We start from the raw sequence: 22,070 nt of genomic DNA, 5'->3' as shown, positions 1-22,070 counted from the left end.
ACTGCTGGCCTGCACTGTGTTCCTGCCATCTGAGCCAGCCCTTATAAAGGAGTTCCTGGAATCCTATTTCAACCTATAGGACTGAGGCTTTCCCCATCCAATCAGAGCTGCCCAGTTCTATCTCCATCAGCTTCTTTACCAACCAATCAGAGCGGCTCCATTCTGACCAATCAAACTGTGAAGATGTGGAGTCCTCATTTGCATGAGGATGGGCCAATCAGGGACCAGGATTGTGGACTTCTGTCTATTTAAATCAGCTTCTCTCCCCTCTAGGAACACAGTTACCCTTTTTATCTAAGAGTGAGTTTCCCTGGCTGGAGCTGAAACACCAAAGATGTCACAACAGTGCACAAGGGAGCAGACCAGCACAGGGTGGAGAAATCCAGCCAGGAGCAGAGCAGAGCTGTCTCCCTAGAGAGGGGGTTGGCCCCAGGGCTGCCTAATCCCAGAGTTGCCTCATAGCCATGCTGTTTTCACACTGTGCTATATTACAATTGAGCTGTTTTGTACTCAATAAAGTTTCCTCTTCACTGCACCCCAAATTGAGGATTCCTGCTGGCATTCAATTGGCACCAATGACCACTAATGACGTAACTATATGTATGCAAGGACTTACACAAAACATTTGTATTCACTTCCTATTAATATTTAACCTTTGTTTCCATGGATGATAGTTCACAGCATTGTACCATCATGGCCCAAGAAATATAAGACCAATAAATGTAGTAATCTTAGAGTCAGGAAAATCAGTGGGCTAAAGTACTTATCCTCTTTTTTTTTTTCCCCAGACAAGATCTTTATTTTACTTGAGTTTGTCAGGGAATTTGAAATGCAAATTCTGAGTAGGACTAATAGGCTGGCTTCCTTAAAATGAGTAATGTAGTACATCCCCTTATGTCTCTCCTAGTGCTAGTTCCCTTCTTTTGTAGCATTGAGCACAGGTGTGGTTTTCAATTGTCAGTGTGACTGTTGGATTGACATCTGCCTCTCCACTACGCTGTAAGGTCCAAGAAGACAGGAGTCAGGTTTTTAGTTTAGTTTTTCTTGGGGAGGAGGGGGGTTGTCCAACTGTTATAACATCTGTGCCTAGCATAATGTCTATCCAGTGTAGGTGCTCAATAATATATATATATATATATATATATATACTTACATAAATCCATGAACTTACCTTCCAGACTGGATTCAAACCGTAGTCTGAATCCTGAGGCAGTAAGAGAGGCATCTGTGACAAACCGGACCAAAGCAACATTGCTAGAAGTGTCCACGCTGTCAGGAAGGAGGTTTCCACAGTATCTGCCCAGTAAATTTCCTGTGAGAGTCAAATAAGTAAGTATGTGTATGTCCAGGTAAGTGATTTTATTTAACCTCTCCTGGAGGTGTTCTGCACATACGAAGAAAACAATACAAGATAAGACCCTGTCCATGAAGAAATGATAACCTCTGTCAAGAAAAGCAGGACAAATATGAATAAAAATCAATACATTCAAATATATGACGTGTAAGATAAATGGCGACCAGTCAGGGCAACGGCATCTCAGCACAATGAGGAAGGCGAGCTCATTTGGTTAAAGAAATGGTAGGAATAAATAGGGTGACATGTGTTTATCTCATATTATTTTCAGGCTACATTACCCTTTCTTCTCCTTACTCCACATAATGTCCCTCAGATAACTACATATGGCCCTGGAAGAATATGCTCTCTCCATGATCTCCAGGGTAAGCTATAGGATGACCATACCTGCGGTTCAGGACACCCACTGTTTATGGGTGCGTGGAGGGAGAGAAAGGCTGGCACTTCCCACATCTGATTGAGCTGCACTTCTTTGCCAAGAATAGACATAGTTTTGCCTTTCTTGGAAGTGAGGAAACTTCAGAGGCTAAATGAGTACATATGAAAATAAACACTCCTCCCCCCCGCCCCCCCCCAAGAAAAAGATAGCATATTTTACTGACCAGAGGTATGGTTTTCCCAGATCTCAACAAAGTCTTTTTCACAGCCAGAGGAATTCTGAAGGTTAAAGTCTTCAAAATGGATGGTGAGATAGTGTCCCGAGGGACCCCTGAGATGCCACTCACACAATAAATCATCTGAATATGCAAGTGTTGGATATCCGATGCTTTGGATGACACCACTTTGCCCTGTCAATGTTCCCCCACACTGGGCTGCAAAAGAAAGAGCAATATTCTATTATAGTTTTTTTTTTTTTTACAATTTCACCAGGACATTTGAAAACTTTTATATACCAAGTGAACATGAATTGAAGTTTTAAAAATTCTGAAAGCCCTGGCCAGTTTGGCTCAGTGGATAGAGCAGCAGCCTGCGGACTGGAGGGTCCCAGGTTCAATTCTGGTCAAGGGCATTGTACCTTGGTTGCGGGCACATCCCCAGAGGGGGGTGTGCAGGAGTCAGCTGATCGATGTTTCTCTCATTGATATTTCTAACTCTCTATCCCTCTCCCTCCTCTCTGTAAAAAGTCAATAAAATATATTTAATAAAATAGAATAAAAATTCTGAAAATCTTGGTTAGTGCTCCCTTACTATTGGAAATCTACTATGGATGTACAGAGAAATGAGAGCAGAAGTTCAATCCAATAATGGGAAATGAAAGACTGAAAGACTTGAAGGGTATATTCTGTAATATCTCTTTAATTCTCTTGGGGTGCCATGTGAAAGGTATCAGTTACAATAACATTTCATTTCAAGAACCAACTGATAGATTGTTAGGGCCTGCCCAGTATCCTGTGTTGAATTCTGAAAACCGAGTCTAACTTCAGCTGGGAAGCGTGCTGTAGTTCCTTTGTGATGCTGACCATTTCTAGTTTAACTATTAAATACACATTTTACTGCAGTAACTGGTATCTCAAGGCCTTGAAAACTACTATTCAATTATTTTTCATTAGCCAGGTGTGATAGATTGAGTTATATATAATTTGCATCAGCTATGAAACAACCTATGGTATAGGTTAAATGTTTGAATTATATACAATTTGCATCAGCTATGAAACAACCTAAGGTATAGGTTAAATGTTGTTACAACTCAGCTTTCCAAGTGTTGTATGCATCAAATATGTCTGGTTAGTGTCCAGAACATATTATAGTGAATTTTTTAAGTAAGGAAATCAAAACACTGAAGAGCTCTTTGCTTTTTGTCTACTGACTGATTTGGCACTAGAGGCTTAGGAGGGAAATAAACTCAATTATCTATTAATAATGAGGAGTTCAAAATCACTATTTTAAATATAGTTAACATTTACTAAAGAGTTTTGCTATTTAAAATAAATATTTCATGATAATGGGAAGAAAGAAGAATTTGATTTAATGTGTTTCTCACAAACAAGTTAGGACAAAATACAAAATATTCAAATTTATAAAAGTGTTTTAAAATGGAAATCAAAAGTAAAAACTAAAATTAACAACTTGCAGTGTTAAACATGTATATTCCTTACTTATTTCTATCATTAAAATAATTATTAAAATTAGGCAGATGGAAAAACTTCTTTTATAATTGTGTGTGTGTTTTTTGTTTTAATGTATTTATTCTAGCACTACTTTCTTATTGAATATAAAAAAATGTTACCTATAGAATACTTGGCCTTGAATCCCACATGAGTGGAGCTGTTGTCAGACCGGAATCTCAAATATATCACCTCTCCTGAGGACAACTGACTTCTGGGCAAAGAGGTACCACAGAACTTGGAAATTATTGGTGCATTTGAATCAGCTCCATCTCGCAACTCAAGATAATTGGATGTACAGCTAAAGTGAAAGAAAATTCTGTTTAATATATGAAGACAATTGCTTTGACATATTTTGCTAGAAAAAGATTTCACCCACTTTTTCCAAGGGCATTATTAAGTTAGCTTTTCTGGAACAGAAGACACTGCAACAGAGTTAATTTAAGTGTCATGTCACTTCAGAATACTCTACAATATTCTTCCTAACCGTGACACACAATTTAGTTAGAAGGTAAAAAAAAAAGGTGGGGGGTTTACATGTACCACACTGAAGAATATTCATTTTCCTTCCATATACTATATTAGTTTTATAAGTTTAATAGTCATTCTCAAATTACCCCCTAGGAATTTAAAAAACACACAAGTATTTTATTTCACATGATGATTCAACGCATTTCATATGACAAAGATGAACTCTCTCTTGACAGCTCTGTGACCCAGGCTAATGGACAGTCTGAGCTGGAATTTTCTATGTCCATAAAAGGGGTCAAATATTTACCCAGTATTTCTGAGTCAATCAGCCAATTAATGCTCACTGAGTGGGAGAGTGGCCTTGCATAAGGTGCCCATAAATGGTAAACAAAAACTCTTGTAACTAAGTTTTGTACCAGACACATATTCATGCAAATGTATGCACACTTTTGTTAAATGAGAAAAAATACAGATTTTTTTCTTTCTTTTTGCCTATTCCCTTTGTGTTCAACATAGTAAGACTTACTTTCTGGTGTGTTATCTTTCAGAATTCTTATTAAATAGAAATTAGAAATTGTACTGTATTTGTTTTAGTCCTGTTTCTGAAACTGGTGACCTCTGATGTCACATAACACAAATTTCCATTTGTTAAACAGATATTTTATCATTTATGACACTCAGTGTGAGGCTGGGCAAATAAATCCTCATCTAGCAGAGACACTACACGTTTCCTGTGAGAGGAAGAGCAGATCACATAAATCTCCAACAGCCATCCTCAGTGTCTCTTGGAGGATATGCATGGGGTCACGAGGGACAATATCAGTAAACTATCTGCTCAGCAGACCGGAGAGTGTCTGGCAGGCAACGTTTTCAGCCTGGAGGCATTAAGCATCTGCCTTCTACATCCCTAGATTTCCTATGCAGTGTTTGTGGCTAAGAAATTGTACTGAGACATGACAGCTAAAAAAAATACCAACTCTGGTGAGGAGAAAAATTAAATGGAGGTGACCTACTTGGGTGTTACTTCAATATTGAATTGATCTTCAAACTGTAGCCTTATGAGCTTTCCAGGAGGAGCAGCTATGAGCCAAATGCAATCAGCGTGCTGGGGATAATTGTCCGGGTGGTTGGGCGAGGTCACATAGCCAACAGAATCCACATCATGGATGTAGATGTTACCCCCACAGGCTGTCAGGAAACACAGTTAAATCAATCTACAGTCTACAGAATCAACTGCCATGATCATTTTTTAAAAAATGATCTTTATCTGTATCTCCAATCTCAATTTTCTTTCATATGAAATTATTCTTATTTACTTTTTAAGCAAATAAATTCTGAATTTGCTATCAAGGAAGCTAACAAGTGTGTCACTTTTTAATTTGCCAAACCATTTATCCTCTCTGGAAGTTGCATTTTTCCACAATGATATATGGTGCACAGGACAAGCAGCAGGACATCATGGGAGCACTGCCATAGACCACCACTTAAATAAGCATGTGAGTGCACTGGTACTAATAACTGCCCACTGGCTGTTCAGTTCCGTAGAATGATGCAGCGCCGTGATCTTAATGTGTTTAAAAGACTTAGCAGGTATATATTTACACAACTCTGTGGGCAATCACTCATTATGCTGCTTCAGGTTTTAGATGCATTTGTGCAAGAAGAAAAATGAGCTTTTAAACTTTTCTAAAAGACCAAAGTATTATGAAAAAAATACTTTCATTTTATCAACAAATATCTTTGGCACTCTTAGCAAACAAACCAAGCAATAAACTGGCTAAATTGGGTACTAACCATACCAATGAAATTAACCTGTCCAATACATTAGCCTTACAGATACCAGATCTACTAAATCCTATTGATATTTATTTACACTCTCATTAAGCCATGTCTGGTCATTTCCTGAATTTTGTCATTACCCAGAACTCCTTCATCTCTGAAACCTTAAAATATAAATTTCTTTGCCTTTAACTCCCTTGCTTCTGGTGTTTCAGAATTCTTGCAAAATCTCAACTTTATAGTTGTGTTCTATTCAAACCATTCATCGAAATTTCTGCCACTGCAACTGCATGTTCTCCAATCTCAACACTGTGAAGCAATCCTCCCATGTTTTATGTAAATTACAAGTTATTTAAAACTTGACTGTATGCCCTAATCCCTTCATTCTCGCCATTTCCTTTCTAGTCTCCGCCCTTGACTTGGAGTTCTCCTTCAGCAAGAAAGTAGAAGTCAGATGAGACCGCTCTCCATTTGTAATCCTTTCGTTTGTTACCATCCTTAATAAATTCCCTTGTTTCTCCACCCCCCTTTACTTCCCCTGGCACACTGCCTTCCTGTATATCCGGGTTGGGCTCCCATTCCTCAGGGACCTTGCCCTATTCAATCCCTTCACTTATGCTTTCAATCTGTCTCTCTCCTCCTTGCTCCTTTGATCTTTCCATATATCACAAGCTCAAGTAATTTACAGTCACTTTACTTCCTCACCACCCTCTTTTTTATCTTCTTCACCCTCTCTTCACTTTTCAGCCTTATGAAAGCACTTTTGTCCGGGTCCACACTCGCGGCCTCACAGTTGTGTACCCAAAGGTCTTTCTAAATCTTCATTCTGTATCCACAGCATTTAACATGTTTGGCCACATCTTCCCTTTTTATATTTCTGTCTCTTAGCTTCCTGGACACTAAGCTCTCCTCTCCTTGTTTTATCCCTCTCGCCATTCCTCCTTTGGTCCTTGAGTGCCTTTTCTAGGCCTTCCCTGGCATTGCTGGAGATCCCCAGGAATCCCTCTGTAGGCCCTTCATCTTCTCAATCTAAATACCTTTCTGATTGTCATTCATCCTCATGACTTAAACTACAACCAGCCTGCTAATGATTCAGATATTTCTAAATTCAATCCAGATCCCTGTTCCCACCTTTAGACCCCTGTTCCAACAGCCTATTGGACATCTCCAATGGATGTATTTCAGAGATTTCACACTGACCATGTCCTAAATGGACCTTATTATCTACTCACCATCTAGAGGTCCATGTGAATTAATGACAGTATCATCTTCTCTTCTAATTGAGTCCATCTTCACTACCTTATTTTTTCCTTAATACTTTTTACCATATGACATACTGTATATTTTACTTGTTATCTGTGTTTTAACACTAAAATTGAGCTCCTGAAGACATAAATTTATTTGTTTACTGCTGTATCTCCAGGACCTATAGTATAGGTGTCTGTCACGTAGCAAGTTCTTAATAAATAAATTTGTGAAATAAAAGTATCCACCCAGCCAGAAACCTATGGGCCATCTACGGTGCTTTCCATCCCTTCCCTTCTCTCCCACATCCAGCTGACCTCCAAATCCACTCAAGTCCATATTTATAATATCTCTCAATATGCCTTCTCTTCTACATTCTTGCTGACATTGCCTTAGTTTAGGGCTTAATCCTTTTTTGGCTGAATTACTTTTTCATCTGGTCTCTCTACCTTAGTCTTCCTCCTTTCAATGTGTTTTCAGTGCTGCAGCCACACTGATGTTTCTAACCTGATCATGCCACTCATGCTTTGGATTAAGATCTTCCAAGGGCTCCCCACTGTCTTTCGGTTAAGATCATAACTCCTTATGGTGGCAGCTATGGCCCTTAGCATTATGCTTCCTGCCTGCTTCACCATTATTTTTAACTCATTTTGACTCTGTTTTGAATTCTTTCAAATCCATGGATATGCCTTATTGCATGACCAATGAGAATTTATATGTTGTCACATCTTTTCCTCACCGATTGGCACATCTCTATTCATCTTCCTCTGGAGCCTTCTCTAATCCTTCAGGCTGGGCTAGGTGTTTCTCTTACATGTTTGCATAGTTCCTGATGCATCCCTCTATCTAGCACTCATCATGCCATGTTCTAATTGTACCTTTGCTTGTCTGTCTCTTCCACTGCACGATGAACTCCTTGTTAATTTGCAAGGTGTAAAGCACTTGGTAAATGTTTGCTTAATTACTTAATAAGTCAATTAATTGGTGAAAATAAAGAGCATTGAGGACAGGAACATGGAAATCTTAATCAGTTGTCTCTGGGGAAAGATGGTTTGGAAATAGGAGAATTTGGTGTGGAAGGCTGAGAAATGGTAGTAGCGTAGAAGTTAAGTGTGGTGGAAAGATAGATGGGGGAAGTAAAAGGCTGACTGTGTAATTAGGGGAAATGGTTGAATGAGAAAGTTGGGAGAAAGGAGAGTGATCAAAATGTTGGGGTTGCCCAGCAATAGAAATAAAAAGACTAAGTCTAATGTTAAGGTCAGAAAGATGGGGAGAAAGTAATAGCCATACCATTCTTACATGAATAGAGGGTACACAAAGGAATAATAAAAGAGTCACAGTGTTTGCAAATAGACCTTTAGTTTATCCAAATTCCCACTAAATGTTGATTTAAAAAATATAATTCAAGACTGAGTCTAGCATGGGTATAGATGGAGAAGCAGAATTCTGTGGAGTGGGCTGAAGTCTCCTCTCTAGACACAGGCCCCATTACTCTACCGAGTCTCACGACTTGGTGGAATCCTACCTAGTCATGACTCAGCAGCAAAGCTCATCATGGAGACAGGAGGGAGGAGAACTCCTGACCTACAGTGTGATGGTGCTAGTGTCACAGAGCTGTGTCTTCAAAGGATCCTTTCAAGTGCCAGAGCCACGTGTGCCGGGAAGTGAGGGAAGACATTCTCTGTCGTCACAGACCCTACTTGAGCTATTAGATGATTTTCAGTATCAGTTGGTGGAGACTTATTTATTTTTCTTTCCCAAAATGAAGAAATTATGCTGACATTAATTCTAATATTTTGGAGAATGTGTAATAAAGCCTATAACATCATAGATTAATATGTATTTGAAATACAGTATATTCAAGAATCTGAGACTGAGATCATAGAATTATCCTAAAATCCTATCACCTAGTACTCTACTGATACTACTACCTTGTTTGAAGTTATGTTTTTTTACATATTTATTCAATTAAACATTTTATTAAAAATAAATGTCACAAAAATTAAATTGTTACAGTAGAATTAAATTTAATTATAATCAAGTATAATTAAGTATAATTAAGTAAAGATCCTACTGTAATATATAATTAAATGGATAATATTATCAAAGGATTATGTATTCATTTAAAAAGAAACATAAAAATGATTACAAAACAATGTAATTATTCTTTTCAATGTTTCTGTAAGTGAATGTAACTTATAATTAGGTATTTTATAATGGAGAAGTCTAAGAAATTTCAGGGATCATTAAGATCAATTCAGTTTTGCTCATGGAGAATTTTACTTTTTTTATTCTCTTGTTATGTGGCCTTGGTGGGGGGGTGGAAATCTAAGCCTTCTTTTACTTATCTGTAGAATGGGAACAACGATACCTTCCTTTAAAAGTAGTCATGATGACATATTTAATGTATCAAGCATAAAGTAAGTGCTTGATAATAGGTAACTATTCTCATTACTCTTATTTCAGAAAAGAAAGCTTTACATATTTTTTCTCAAGTCTATGTAAACAAGGAAGACCAAACAATTGCAGGAAAAGTCCAGACATTGTTCTCAGTGAAAGTACTTACCTAAACTCTTTGCCTCATATTTGATCTTAAATCCTTGTCCTCCATTACTATTGTCAGAAATAAACTGAACGAACATTTGATTATCTGAGGTGAACAGAGTGGATGAAGGGCGACTGCCACAAAAACGACCATTTCCTCCATGAGGTCCCATGGGTGGAGAAGAGATGTCAGGTCCGTTTTTTAGCTGGAAATACAAATTAAAATTCTATACATTCCTTCATATTAATAAGGATGAAGTACAAAAGTTCTAGTTCCAGGAGAGAAAAATCATCATTTTGTTTTCTGAATGAAGTCTGCAGAGAAATAATTAGAAAGAGTAGCAAACAAGACCTACCACCAGGTAATCCCCCTCGCTACAAGAAGAGTCCCTGTTTGGAATCTGGAAGGGCTGTTCAAAGTGGACAGCGATGGTCAGGCCACTCTGAACCAGGACGTGCCAAGAGCAGTTGAGGTTGGGAGGGTAGGTCTCCGGATAGTTGGGTGATGTGATAATTCCTCTGTTTGCATGCAAATATCCACCACAACCTTCCCAAGAAGAAACAAAGAACATTAATTTTTAAATTGTAAAATTAAAGAAACCCTTTAAATAACATTAGGCTTTTCTATTTTTCTTGAGGATTTTCAATAGAAATGTGGTTTGAAAATAACTGAGGCCAAAGTGTGGAAAATGAAGAGCACAACAAGTATTTTTGGGTGCATACTATTGGGTACTTGTTTTGTTGTTGTTGCTAATATTAAGAAAGGGAAGTAAGCAATAGAGACAGATTATTTTCATGAAGTTTACTTTACAGATGAGTAAGACACACAATAAACACATGTAATATGTGAGATGGTGTTAAGTTCTACAAAGAAAAATGAACAAGGAGAGGGCTAGTGGTACTGTATTGTCTGTGGAAGTTAGAGAAGGCCATGTTGTTGGAGTAACATCTGAGCAGGACCTGAATGAAATGAGAGACTGGGCCGTAGGCTTTGTGAGAGAAAAGCATTCCGGCCCAGAAAACACAGGTACGTCATAAAGTCAGAATGGATGCAGCTGAATGGGAGATCCAAAAGGTAGCAGGGTAGGTCATGCAGGAAACTAAAAGGACTGATTTTTAATCAGAAAAGGAAGATGTTGAAGGGTTTTGAGCATCCATAGGGCATGCTCTGACTTAACTTTTAGAAGAATCACTCTTTCTGTAATGTTTAAGCTGTGAGAGAGGGTAGAGAAAAGCGGCAGCAGGGTGCCCACTAAAAGGGGGGATTTCTTGAGTCTAAGGAGAGATGATAGATGCCTGGACTGGGGGTAGAAATGGTGGGAAGTGTTAGAATCTAGACATATTGTGAGAGTAGAACCATTTTGATTTGCTGATGATTAGGATTTATAGAGTGAGAAAAGACGAATCAAGAGTGATGCCAAGCTTTTTGGTTTCAATAGCTAGAAAAAATATATACCTAAAATAAAATTGAGAAGAGTCTAGCATGAAAAAGTTTGGGAGGGGTGGTGGAAAATGGTGGGGGTGAAGAGTTCAGTTTTCCACACGGAAACTTTATTTATCATGAGCTGTCATACATACGAGATACACGAGAGAGAGTGAGAGGCTGGGAGTTCAGGAAAGAGAATGGTCGGAGCCGGCAGTAATTTGCCAGTTGTCAGGCACTGAACAGCTCATCAGTGAGTGAGAGCTGAGAGTTCACACAACTAGCTAAATCGCAGAGGTGGGAATTTATCTTAGGTCTGTCTGATTCCAAAGCCCATTCTGTTAAACCACTATGCAGCCTGCCTCTCTTGAGAAAAACAATATATCTTCAGTCGCTCTCTACTCTAGAAAAGACATAAATAGTGAGAAAATATTAATTTTTAAGGTCTATATTGATAATCTTTACATACATTAAAATTATGTTTTTTCAGTTAAAAGCACGAGAGCCTTTTGATATTTCATATTCCATTAAATACTTCTTGAACTTTAATCTAGCTTGAATTGAAAATTATTATTGGACTTCACATTTTGTCAAGATTTGAAAGTCTCAATCACACTACGCGTGATAGCCTGCCATATACTGTGCACATTCTCTAACTCATCAAATTCCTATTTCAAGACCAGAAAACTCTTTCTGTCACCCTCCAAATGAATTATTTCGACCAAGGGATTTATGAAGATATCTTCTGTATTGCTTTGACCGGTTATTTCCTGAACTGATGATAACTCTTACTTACTGCTCCTTTGATGTGTTACGACTTTGTGCTGTCTCCTAGTTCCAGCCACAGCTAGGCTATAATTTTGTTTTAAAAATCTTACTCTTGTGCCTACTGTGGAGGGAAGATACCCCACCCAGATACCCCATCCTTTTGTATAACTTGGCCAGTTTCTTGGATCAGGACTCAGTACCTGACATAAGGATAGCCATCCAGAGGCTGGGCAGAGACCGTGTGCTCTGACTTATAACAAACCTGTGTCCTAGCATGGAAAAATGAGCAGAGTAGATTAGGGAGAGAGCAAGAGACAGGTGAAATGAAGGAGATCAGACTAAGAAAATTAGGTCACATTACTCTTGTGAAAGGAGGCATTGAAGCCCGCCCTGGTCACACTGAAGTCCGAGGTGAACCGGAGCCACATGTACTCTCCAGTGGACCGGATGGGTCCCGGGATCTCTCTGCCACAGAGAACTGCCAGCTGCTGTGCCATGTTATTGTCTCCTGGAATCAAGGAAAGGGAACACCAGCATAAAAATATGCCTTCAGAATCTCCTCCACCATCATTTGCAACCCAGCCAAAGAGGCTCACAATTTTTCTCAGAACGTCTGCATCCCTAGCACATAATGCGATTCTCAAATAGAAGGGCAGTCCAGGGACTACATCATTCTGGCTCCAGTTCATAATGGTACCACCTGCCTTCTTCTTTACTCTTGTTGTTGTTATTGTTGTTTGATAAACACTTCTCTGAAAGTTCCCAGTCTTTCTAAAAACTGACTGACAGTTCTTGCTGACGTTGAAACTCAGAATCAGAGTACACGGATTGGGAGTGACTGTGGACCAGTGCTGATGTGTGCGTTAGACACCGATCTAAATGATTCCTATTGCTGAAGGTCAAGTATCTAAAACAGGAAAAAAGGGCCCTAACCGGTTTGGCTCAGTGGATAGAGCATCAGACTGCGGACTGAAGGGTCCCAGGTTTGATTCCGGTCAAGGGCATGTACCTTGGTTGTGGGCACATCCTCAGTAGGGGGTGTGCAGGAGGCAGCTGACCGATGTTTCTCTCTCATCGATGTTTCTAACTCTATCCCTCTCCCTTCCTCTCTGTAAAAAATCAATAAAATATATTTTAAAAACAAACAAAAAACAAACAAACAAATAAATAAATAAATAAAAACAGGAAAAAGGTTGGTTCTTCAGCCTCAGATCCTATGCTAATGTTATAGGGTCATTTAGCAAGATGTGTGCCTTCAGCTCCAGAGGTGTTTTTAGTTTTTCTTGTTTTACCCTTCATTTGTTAGTTGTTGTTTTGCTGTTAAAAGGACATGTGTGTCCTTGTGTGGAGGATGAGAAAAAATAGGATCAGTAAGTGTGCTCCTCCAGAGACACAGAGGAGGCTGGGTCACCTCATGGCCCTTTTCCTTCGGCTTCTCTTGGTTAAGTATTAGTCAAAACAACTTGCCAGTCCTAGCTGGAATGGAGCAGAGGAAATTTTAACAGACTAGGAGTCCTTGACTGGGAAAACACATTATATTTTTTCCCAAGGGCAGAGAATTAATGAATTTCAAGCTTATAAAAACAAAAATAGGATATGAGACAGGAGGAGATTTGCCCTTTCACATAACCAGCAAAATGAGTCCTTTTGGGCACTGACCACTGCCTAAAACTCATTATTAACTACTTCAGCAAACAAGTGATTTTCTGTAATTACAAATGTAATGGCATAGCTATAAATACAAGATGCTTGAAAGGCATTCTTTGGAGGGTTTCTGACTTCTAGAAACTTTTGTATTTTTTATAGTTTAAAATTTTATCTCTAACTATTTTGCATTTATCTTCACTATGCTATTTTGATACACATTTCACACAAATTTTGTTAGCTTTTTCTGTAATCATGTGTATTGCCAAATTTTGAAGTTATTATACATTAGTATTTATTTCATATGTGTATATTTTACCTCTCAGGGAGACTGGGGATTTTTTTTCTAAACTTCTCCAAGGCTGCTGAAGCAATGCTACTCGCTAAATAACTACTTATTGATTAACTAAAGACTTAGTAGATAACCCAATAACCACAAGATGGTTTGTCCTCCCCCAGTCTCCATAATGAACACTGCAGTATTTCTAGAGCTTCCCACACACTCAGTCTATGGATTGCAGCAGGAATGAAACCGACCTTTAGAAGAGAGGGCCAAGTCAAAGAACAGTAAAAGAATAGGACTAGAAGGTCATTTGGGGATTCACTCTCTAGCCCAGCATCATCATTTTAGAGAAGTGGAAGCTAAGGCCCCAAGAATATTAGTAGCTGACCTTTATTGAGCAATTACTATTACCACTTTGAGTGCTTCACATGTAATGTTTGATTATATCTCCACATTAACACTATTCGGGAGGTGTCACTATTATGCTCATTTTGTAGACAGGAAAAAGTCGTAGAGGAGATATATAATTTGTCGAAGGGCATTGAGCATAAAAGTCAACAAAGTTGAAACCTTAGCCAATTAACTCCAGATGTCCAAACTATGCTATTAAATGATTTATTTAAGATCATAAAGAAAGATCAAGGAATAAAAGGATTACTGCTTTTTGGTACATTTTTTTCTTTTTCCTTTTTCTTTCTCCTTCCTCACTTCCTTCCTTCTTTTCTTAACTTTTTTTTAGGTCGAATGTAGTGTCATGGAGCCTCAGTTTATGGAAACCTTTGGTATGCAGAATTTGTTGGGGCATGGTCTGGAAAAGACTGATTCAATGTTGAAGCACGACAACACTGCAAAATGAGTAAGCAGGTGGGAGAGTGACTCAGCTCTCCCAGGAATGCCCCAGGGGCCTCTGTGGGGGCCCAGGAATGCCCACAGCCACCAGAGGGCCCTGAGGCTATGATGACTGGACAATGGGCTCTAGATATTTGCTTCAAAATGTTCTATGACCTTGCTACTCAGAAGTAAAAATATGGTTGGGCAAAGAACAAATAATTGAAGTGGGACTTAAAAATTTAATTCTAAAACATATTACCACTGTGCATATGAAAAAAAAAAAAAACACCAGCAATTAAGACATAGTAGGCATTCAATAACTATTTCTTGAATGAATAAATAAACAGATACAGAAAGAGTTAACTTATTGGGCATCTACTCACACTGTTGGTGAACAAAAAGGAATCTATATGGATAACTCACACAACCAATTAAGATATTGCTTTGGCATGTACTCCAACTAACAGAGTTCTTTAAAGCAGCTCTATGTTTTAGTAAGAACACCTTCATTCTATAAAGAGAATATGATGAAAACTCTTTTAGAAATATCTCAAAATAAATTGAAATCTAAATCAAACTATTCAAATTCTCCATATACCAAGGGCCAGGTTTTTTTGCTAGAGGGTTTTGCAATCATTACTTTCCCTGATCCTCACAACAACCTCCTGAGTTAGATGTTAGTCTCTTTCACAGACAATAGAAGAATCTTGGGGCCATTTAGTAATGTGTGCAAGGTCACCCAGAAGAAAAGTTATTGGCGGAACAAAATCAATAAAAGTGTTTTTTTCAAATAACCATAATTCACCCATTGACACAGTTACCTACTGAAGATATTTTTAAAATTTCCACTGGGTTCTGAATATTTGGAATATGTGTGTGAGGATGCACAAATGTTATTGCATGAAAAATTTAAACTTTTAATATCCATGGGAATGCCTTGATATGAGGAAAGATGATAGTTCCTCTGGGCAATGTCCTGACAGCTGATTATTGATAGGAAAAGAGAGGAAAGTTATGATTTATTATGTCTTCCTGTTTGTATGATTAATTTGAGTCTTCACTTAGGATCCAACCTCCACAGAAGGAAAATAAAGCACCTTTGCCATTGATTTTTCTCACTGTTTAAACCAAGGGCTTGCACACTAGCAACCTGTGAGCCAAAAGCAAGCACATGTTTGTTTGACACCCCCCCACCCCCCGCAAAAAAAAATACTCTGAAGCATTTTTCATTAATTTAACATTTGGGAAATTCATAGAAAATGCATTATTTCTCACATCTCCTAAAAAATAAGACCCAAAACATTGAGCCTGCATTCCTAATAGCTGCCCCTTCAGTTCTGTTCTCCAGTTTAACACGTCACTGGTTATGCTACCTGTTGTCTAGGTAGGCATTTGAAGTTGCAACATCTACCATGTAGAGAAGTGGTTCGAAAACTTTAGAGGCCACCAGAATCACCTGGGGGCAGGGACGGGGGGCAGGCAAGTGAACACTTCAAATCAAGGGCAAAATGTAAGGAGGTGCCAAAGAGCTTAGAAATCAAGATAAATAATATTTTAGTGCAATATTTAAAAATTGACTTTAATGCAAAATGAACAAAATAATAAAATTTTAAATATAGGCAGGACCTGACTGTGCAGTCTGCCTGGTCCTTCCTGCTTTACTCTCCTGACCCTAATCTTGGCCCTGCCTGACGAGCTTTTGAAATCACAGATCTGGGACCCATCCAGAGACTCTCTAGTTTTGTAGGTCTGGGATAGGGCTTAGAATTTGCATTTCTAACAGATTCCCAGGTGGGTGATGTTGCTCGGCTGGGGACCACACTGTGGGAAACACTGGCTGGAGGTTATGGCCTCCTTAATCTTCTTGGTCCCGTGCAAATGGTGAAGCATGGTTTGTACAGGTGCATGTCAGCATCATTCATATCCCTCAACCAATGCATAGCAATACCACGCCTGTATATAGAGGACAAGGTGAAAATTATTAGCCCTTAATTCTACCCATTCCACCCAGAGATTCAGTATACAAAGAGAATTAAATATATTTTAATTACAAATACTTTTCACACTTGGATCTTAAAGTCATAGGTATAAAATATAAAGACTTATCCCCAAAGCCTTTCAACAAGACAGCAGTGCTACCTGGAAACTCAGACTGTTAGTTCCTACTTAAACCAAAGCTAGTGTTTCTTCTTCAGAATGTAGTGCTGTCCCTGACATGATATGTGGATGATTTTAATAGCAACAATTTCATAGTTTCCTTATGTTCTTCAGAAACGGTAGCTGATTCCAGTATTTGATGCCTTCATTGACCATAATAATATCTGTGAAATTCCATGCAAACAGATGAAGGTAGTAAACAAGTATGATTATAATGGAATGTAGCTTAATATTTGGTAAGGTAGAAACTTAGTAGCCTTTTGTTTTATTTTGTGTTTTTAAGGTTTCTCACCATCTCGTATCACAAGTTTATCATAGTTGCATGTTCCATGAGATTCGATGTCCAGGGAGAGGATGTTGAGTTCCACAGTGGAGTCAGGAGCCTGGATCAGCCACACACAGTCAGCACTGTTCCCGTAGTTTTGGGGCCAGCGTGGGGAGAAAAGAAAGACTGGCGCCTCTCCGGTCCTCAGGAACCCACCGCAGGCACCTGCAGAGTGAAAGGCAACATCTCTGAAATGGCTCTGAGGACAGACACTAGTACTCTCACTGTAAGGTGTCAGTCCTGTGCTGAAATGAAACGGCCAATTAAAACAATTTTCTCAAAATCCATAAATATTTATTAAACTCACTGATTCAGACAGCTGTGGTTAAAATATTTATTTTTTTGTGAATAAAATCACATTGTATTTTTTTTCACTGTAATTTAACCCTTTCATTAATTGTTTATTAAGCATGAAGCAAGTCGACATAGAAGACCCTATTATTCTTATTCTTATTCTTATTCTTATTCTTATTCTTATTCTTATTCTTATTCTTATTCATTTTTTAAGTAGAACTCTGATTCCTATGTACTTTAATCTTTACCTTTTTAGTATAGCTATTTATCATGCAGTTTTATCTAGGCAATTTTGAAACAATTTTCAATTTTGTAAACTAAAATATTTTTTTAAAAAAAGTAAATGAGCTCATAACAAGAACAGGCTTCATTATTTTCATTCAGGTTTTTTTTTAAAATAACGGCTTTATTGAGCATTTATTCACACACTAGAGGCCCGGGTGCACGAAATTCGTGCACGGGGTGTCCCTCAGCCAAGCCTGCACCATCTTCAATCTGGGCCACCTCGAGCATCCCTTTCTCAATACAGTCGGGCATCCCTTTCTCAATCCAGGACTGCTGGCTCCCAACCGCTTGCCTGCCTGCCTGCCTGCCTGCCTGATTGCCCCTAACTTCTTGTGCCTGCCAGTCTGATCACCCCCTAACCACTCCCCTGTCAGCCTGATCGACACCTTACTGCTCCCCTGCTGGCCTGGTCGCCCCTAAATGCCCTCCCATGCCAGCCTAGTCGCCCCCAACTGCCCTCCCTACTGGCCTGGTCCCCCCCCTCAACTGCCTTCCTCTGCAGGCCTGGTCCCCCCCAACTGCCCTCCTCTGCAGGCCTGGTCCCCCCCAACTGCCCTCCCCTGCCGTCCCGGTCATTCCTAACTGCCCTCCCCTGCAGGCCTAATTGCCCCCAACTGCCCTCCCTTGCAGGCCTGGTCCATCCCAACTGCCTTCCCCTGCTGGCCTGATCTCCCACAACTGCCCTCCCCTGCTGGCCATCTTGTGACAGCCATCTTGTGTCCACATGGGGGCGGCCATCTTGTGTGTTGGAGTGATGGTCAATTTGCATATTACCCTTTTATTAGATAGGATGAAATTTAGCCTTTTAAAATGTACAGTTCAGTGGTTTTGAGTACACTCACAAAGTTCTGCAACCATCACTGGTATCTAATTTTAGGACATTTTTACCACTCTGAAAAGAAACTCCATACCCATTACCATTCTCTATTCTCCACTCCACCAGCCCATGGAAATCACCAATCTATTTTCTATCTCCATGGGTTTGCCTATTCAGGAAATTTCATATAAATATAACTATACAGCCCAACCTGGTTTGACTCAGTGGATAGAGCATCAGCCTGTGGACCAAAGGCTCCCAGGTTCAATTCCCGTCAAGGGCACATACCTTGGTTGCAGGCTCTTCCCTGGCCTGAGCCCTGGTCAGGGCTCCTGCAGGAGGCAACCAATTGATATGTTTTTTTCACATCAATGTTTCTCTGTGTCTTTCCCTCTCTCTTCCATTCTCTCTAAAAATCAATGGAAAAATATCCTCGGGTGTGGATTAACAAAAACAAACAAAAAATAAATATAACCATACAATATGTGGCCTTTTGCAACTGGCTTCATTTACTTAACATAACAATTAAACTTCACCAATATTCTAGCCTGTATCAGTACTGCCTTCATTTTAAGGCCAGATAGTAGTATTACACTGTAAGAATATACCACAGTTAGCTTTCCCATTCATCACTTGTTGGGCATTGGGGTTGTTTCCCTTTGTACACTATTATGAATAATGTTTCTCTAAATATCCATCTATACATTTTTGGGTGGATGTACATTTTCAGTTCTCTTAAGTATATAACGAGGAATGAAATTGCTAGATTAATTGGTGGTAACACTGTATTTCAATTTTTGAGGAACTGCTAAACTGTTTTCCAAAGTGGCTCTACCATTTCACATTCCCACCAGCAATGCACAGGGTCCCGACCTGACATGTTTATGTCCTTCAGGTGACCTTAGTCCACATTAGCCATATTAGGCTTCTTTACCTTCTATTGCTTTTTTTTTTTTTTTTTTTTTTTGCTGTTTATACCACCTGATTTGTCATTTAATTACTATAGTGTTATTTAACTGAAATAATTAATGCTTTATCTTTTCCAAATACTGTTAAGCTTCTAGAAGGTAGAGAATATATCTTGGTTTCATTTCTTAGTCAGTGTATCTATAATAAATCCTCAATAAATACGTATTGAATATGTATTGTATGTATGCATAAGAAATTCTGATGAGTCGATGTTCAATATGTTAATACATTTTAAAATGTTAAGCTCTTTTTCATTTTAATGAAAATCTCAGAGTGTGATCTCATCATGAGATAATCATTTATACTATTTAGATAACTAGTAAGTTATAAAATTCTCTCACCCTCTTACTTTCTCCTTCCTTGTTCTTGATTAAGAAAAATGAGATTTATTATATTGTATTTACTCATCCACTAAAACTACATGATTATAAAATACATGTGTAAGAAGAAAACATTTTTTGTGAGTACTAAATTGTATTTGCTGATACAATGCTTTGCATGAGTTAGTGAATCCTTCTCTAACTTGATATTTGTGGACATAAAAAAGCTTAACCCAAGTGTACTTATAAGAACTATCCAGACTTAAATGAATAGCTCTAAATTACATTTGGCAATCTTGCCTATGGCTCTTTGCTCTAGGATAGATTAATATGTTAAGGAAGAGATTCATATTCAATGTTATGAAAGTACTTTATAAAGGAGGTGAAAATAATATCTCAGAAGAAAATACTAAGAGTCACTAAATAAAAATAACTATGAGTCATACCTTCAGTAATTTTTGTTAATACAAACTCTCAAGGAGTTAGAAACAAGTAGTTTCTAATTATTTAAGGTCCCTTTATTACTACAATAAGTTCACAGTTTGAACATTCTTCAATGAATGAAATCCTATGATAATGTGTCCCAATCAAATATTTCAAGAACTAAGACTATCCTCCAAGAAATATCTGTTGAATTCCTTCTATGTCAATCCTCACATCTATAAAAGCCATTCAAAGTTATTTAAACAAATTTTTAAGGAAAAAGCACAGTCTCCCAAAACACTGCTCATTAAAGGAACTAAGGATGTCTTAAAAATCCTATCTAATAAAAGGGCAATATGCAAATTGACCATTACTCTGTCTCAAAGATGGCGGCTCCCAGAGCCACAAGATGGCAGCACTCAGTCTCCTCAGCCCCGCCGGAGTGCCCCAGTCTTGGGGTGGCAGCCGCTGAGAGCGGACAGCGTGAGCAGCCTGGCAGAATGCTTGCTTCATTGCTGTGGCGACGAGGCAAGCATTCTGCCTCGGCCGTGGAGGGCCTCTGGGCAGCAGGCATGCACACAGAGCTGCCGGGGCGGGGTGTTTGCGTTGTCACCGCAGCAATGAGGCAAGCATTCCGCACTGGCCGCAGAGGGCCTCTGGGCAGTGGGCATGGAGTGGCCAGGACCCACAGAGAGTAGAGAACCACGGGGAGTGGGCACCTAAGCTGTCAGGGCTCCCGGATTGGAGAGGGCTCCCCTGAGGGCTCCCAGATTGGAGAGGGTGCAGGTCGGGCTGAGGAACCCACGCCCCCTGCAAGGAATTTTGTGCACCGGGCCTCTAGTAGTAAAATAAAAGCTTAAAGTTTATGCCAGCCCAGCCAGTGTGGGTCAGTGGCTGAGTGTTGACATATGAACCAGCAGGCCACTGTTCAATTCCAGGTCAGGGCACATGCTTGGGTTGGCGGCTCATTTCCTAGTAGGCGGCATGCAGGAGGCAGCCAATTAATGATTTTCTCTCATCATTTATGTTTCTCTCTCTCTCTCCCTCTCCCTTCCTTTCTGAAATAAATAAAAAAAGGAAAAAAGAAATTCCATTCTTAGCCCTAGCCAGTTTGACTCAGTGGTAAGAGTGTTGGCCCTAACACTGAAGGTTTTTGGGTGTGATTCTAGTCAAGGGCTTGTACTTTGGTTGCAGGCTTGATACCTGGCCCTAGTTGGGACACATGCAAGAGGCAACCAGTCGATGTGTTTCTCTCACATCGATGTTTTCTTCCCCTCCTTTCGATTCTCTCTTAAAAAAAAAAAAAAATAGGCCAATTTTACCTTGAAACATGAAGGTTTACAACCAGCAAAGGGTAAAGTGAAGCATTTCTGAAGGCAAGTTTAAAATGAAATACAGAAGGAAAGCAGTTCTTTTTATGAATGGATCCTTAACTAGTGTGTGTGTGTGTATGTGTGTGTGCATTGTATTTGAAAATCAAATTTTCAGAGATCTCTAAGGTGATCTCTAGATATTGTAGTAGAATATGTTATGGATGTTAAACCATTAATTAATATGAAAAATATATGGGAAACTAGCATTTTTAGAAATAAACATACAATTTTTTAAATATATTTTTATTGATTTCAGAGAGGAAGGGAAAAGGAGAGAGAGATAGAAATATCAATGATGAGAATTACTGATCGTCTGCTTCCTGCATGTCCCCTACTGGGGACCAAACCCTCAACCCTCTCATGTGCCCTGACCTGGAATTGAACCGTGAACTCCTGGTTTTTAAGTTGATGCTCAACCACTGAGTCACACCAGATTAATATTTTAAATATTAATATTTAAAAATAATAATAATTATTATTATTTTAAAATATTTTAATTAATTTTTAGAGAGAGGGGAAGGGAGAGGGAAATGGAAACATAACATGAGAGCAGAACATTGATCAGCTGCCTCTTGCACACCCCCAACGGGGAACTAGCCTACAACCCAGGCATGTGCCCTGACTGGGAATTGAATCAGCAACCTTTTGGGCATGATTCAA

The 22,070-nt window shown here is 39.0% G+C and overlaps 1 protein-coding gene across 1 annotated transcript in view; it reads right to left on the bottom strand.

Moving 5' to 3' along the window:
* CUBN (cubilin) overlaps positions 1 to 22,070 on the bottom strand; it is a 311,048-nt gene that overhangs the window by 87,421 nt on the left and 201,557 nt on the right. Inside the window, exons 40-47 of the mRNA XM_008148828.3 lie at positions 16,897 to 17,094; positions 12,051 to 12,197; positions 9,855 to 10,045; positions 9,521 to 9,704; positions 4,944 to 5,118; positions 3,582 to 3,760; positions 1,957 to 2,166; positions 1,172 to 1,312 (exon numbers count right to left, since the gene is read on the bottom strand). Coding sequence (XP_008147050.2) covers positions 1,172 to 1,312; positions 1,957 to 2,166; positions 3,582 to 3,760; positions 4,944 to 5,118; positions 9,521 to 9,704; positions 9,855 to 10,045; positions 12,051 to 12,197; positions 16,897 to 17,094 — 1,425 coding nt within the window. The remainder of the gene's footprint in view (positions 1 to 1,171; positions 1,313 to 1,956; positions 2,167 to 3,581; positions 3,761 to 4,943; positions 5,119 to 9,520; positions 9,705 to 9,854; positions 10,046 to 12,050; positions 12,198 to 16,896; positions 17,095 to 22,070) is intronic.

This window comes from Eptesicus fuscus, chromosome 2 (assembly GCF_027574615.1).
Source record: "Eptesicus fuscus isolate TK198812 chromosome 2, DD_ASM_mEF_20220401, whole genome shotgun sequence".
Classification (NCBI taxonomy): Eukaryota; Metazoa; Chordata; class Mammalia; order Chiroptera; family Vespertilionidae; genus Eptesicus; species Eptesicus fuscus.
Note: the sequence above shows the minus strand (reverse complement) of the source record. Positions and strands in the feature narration are given on the sequence as shown.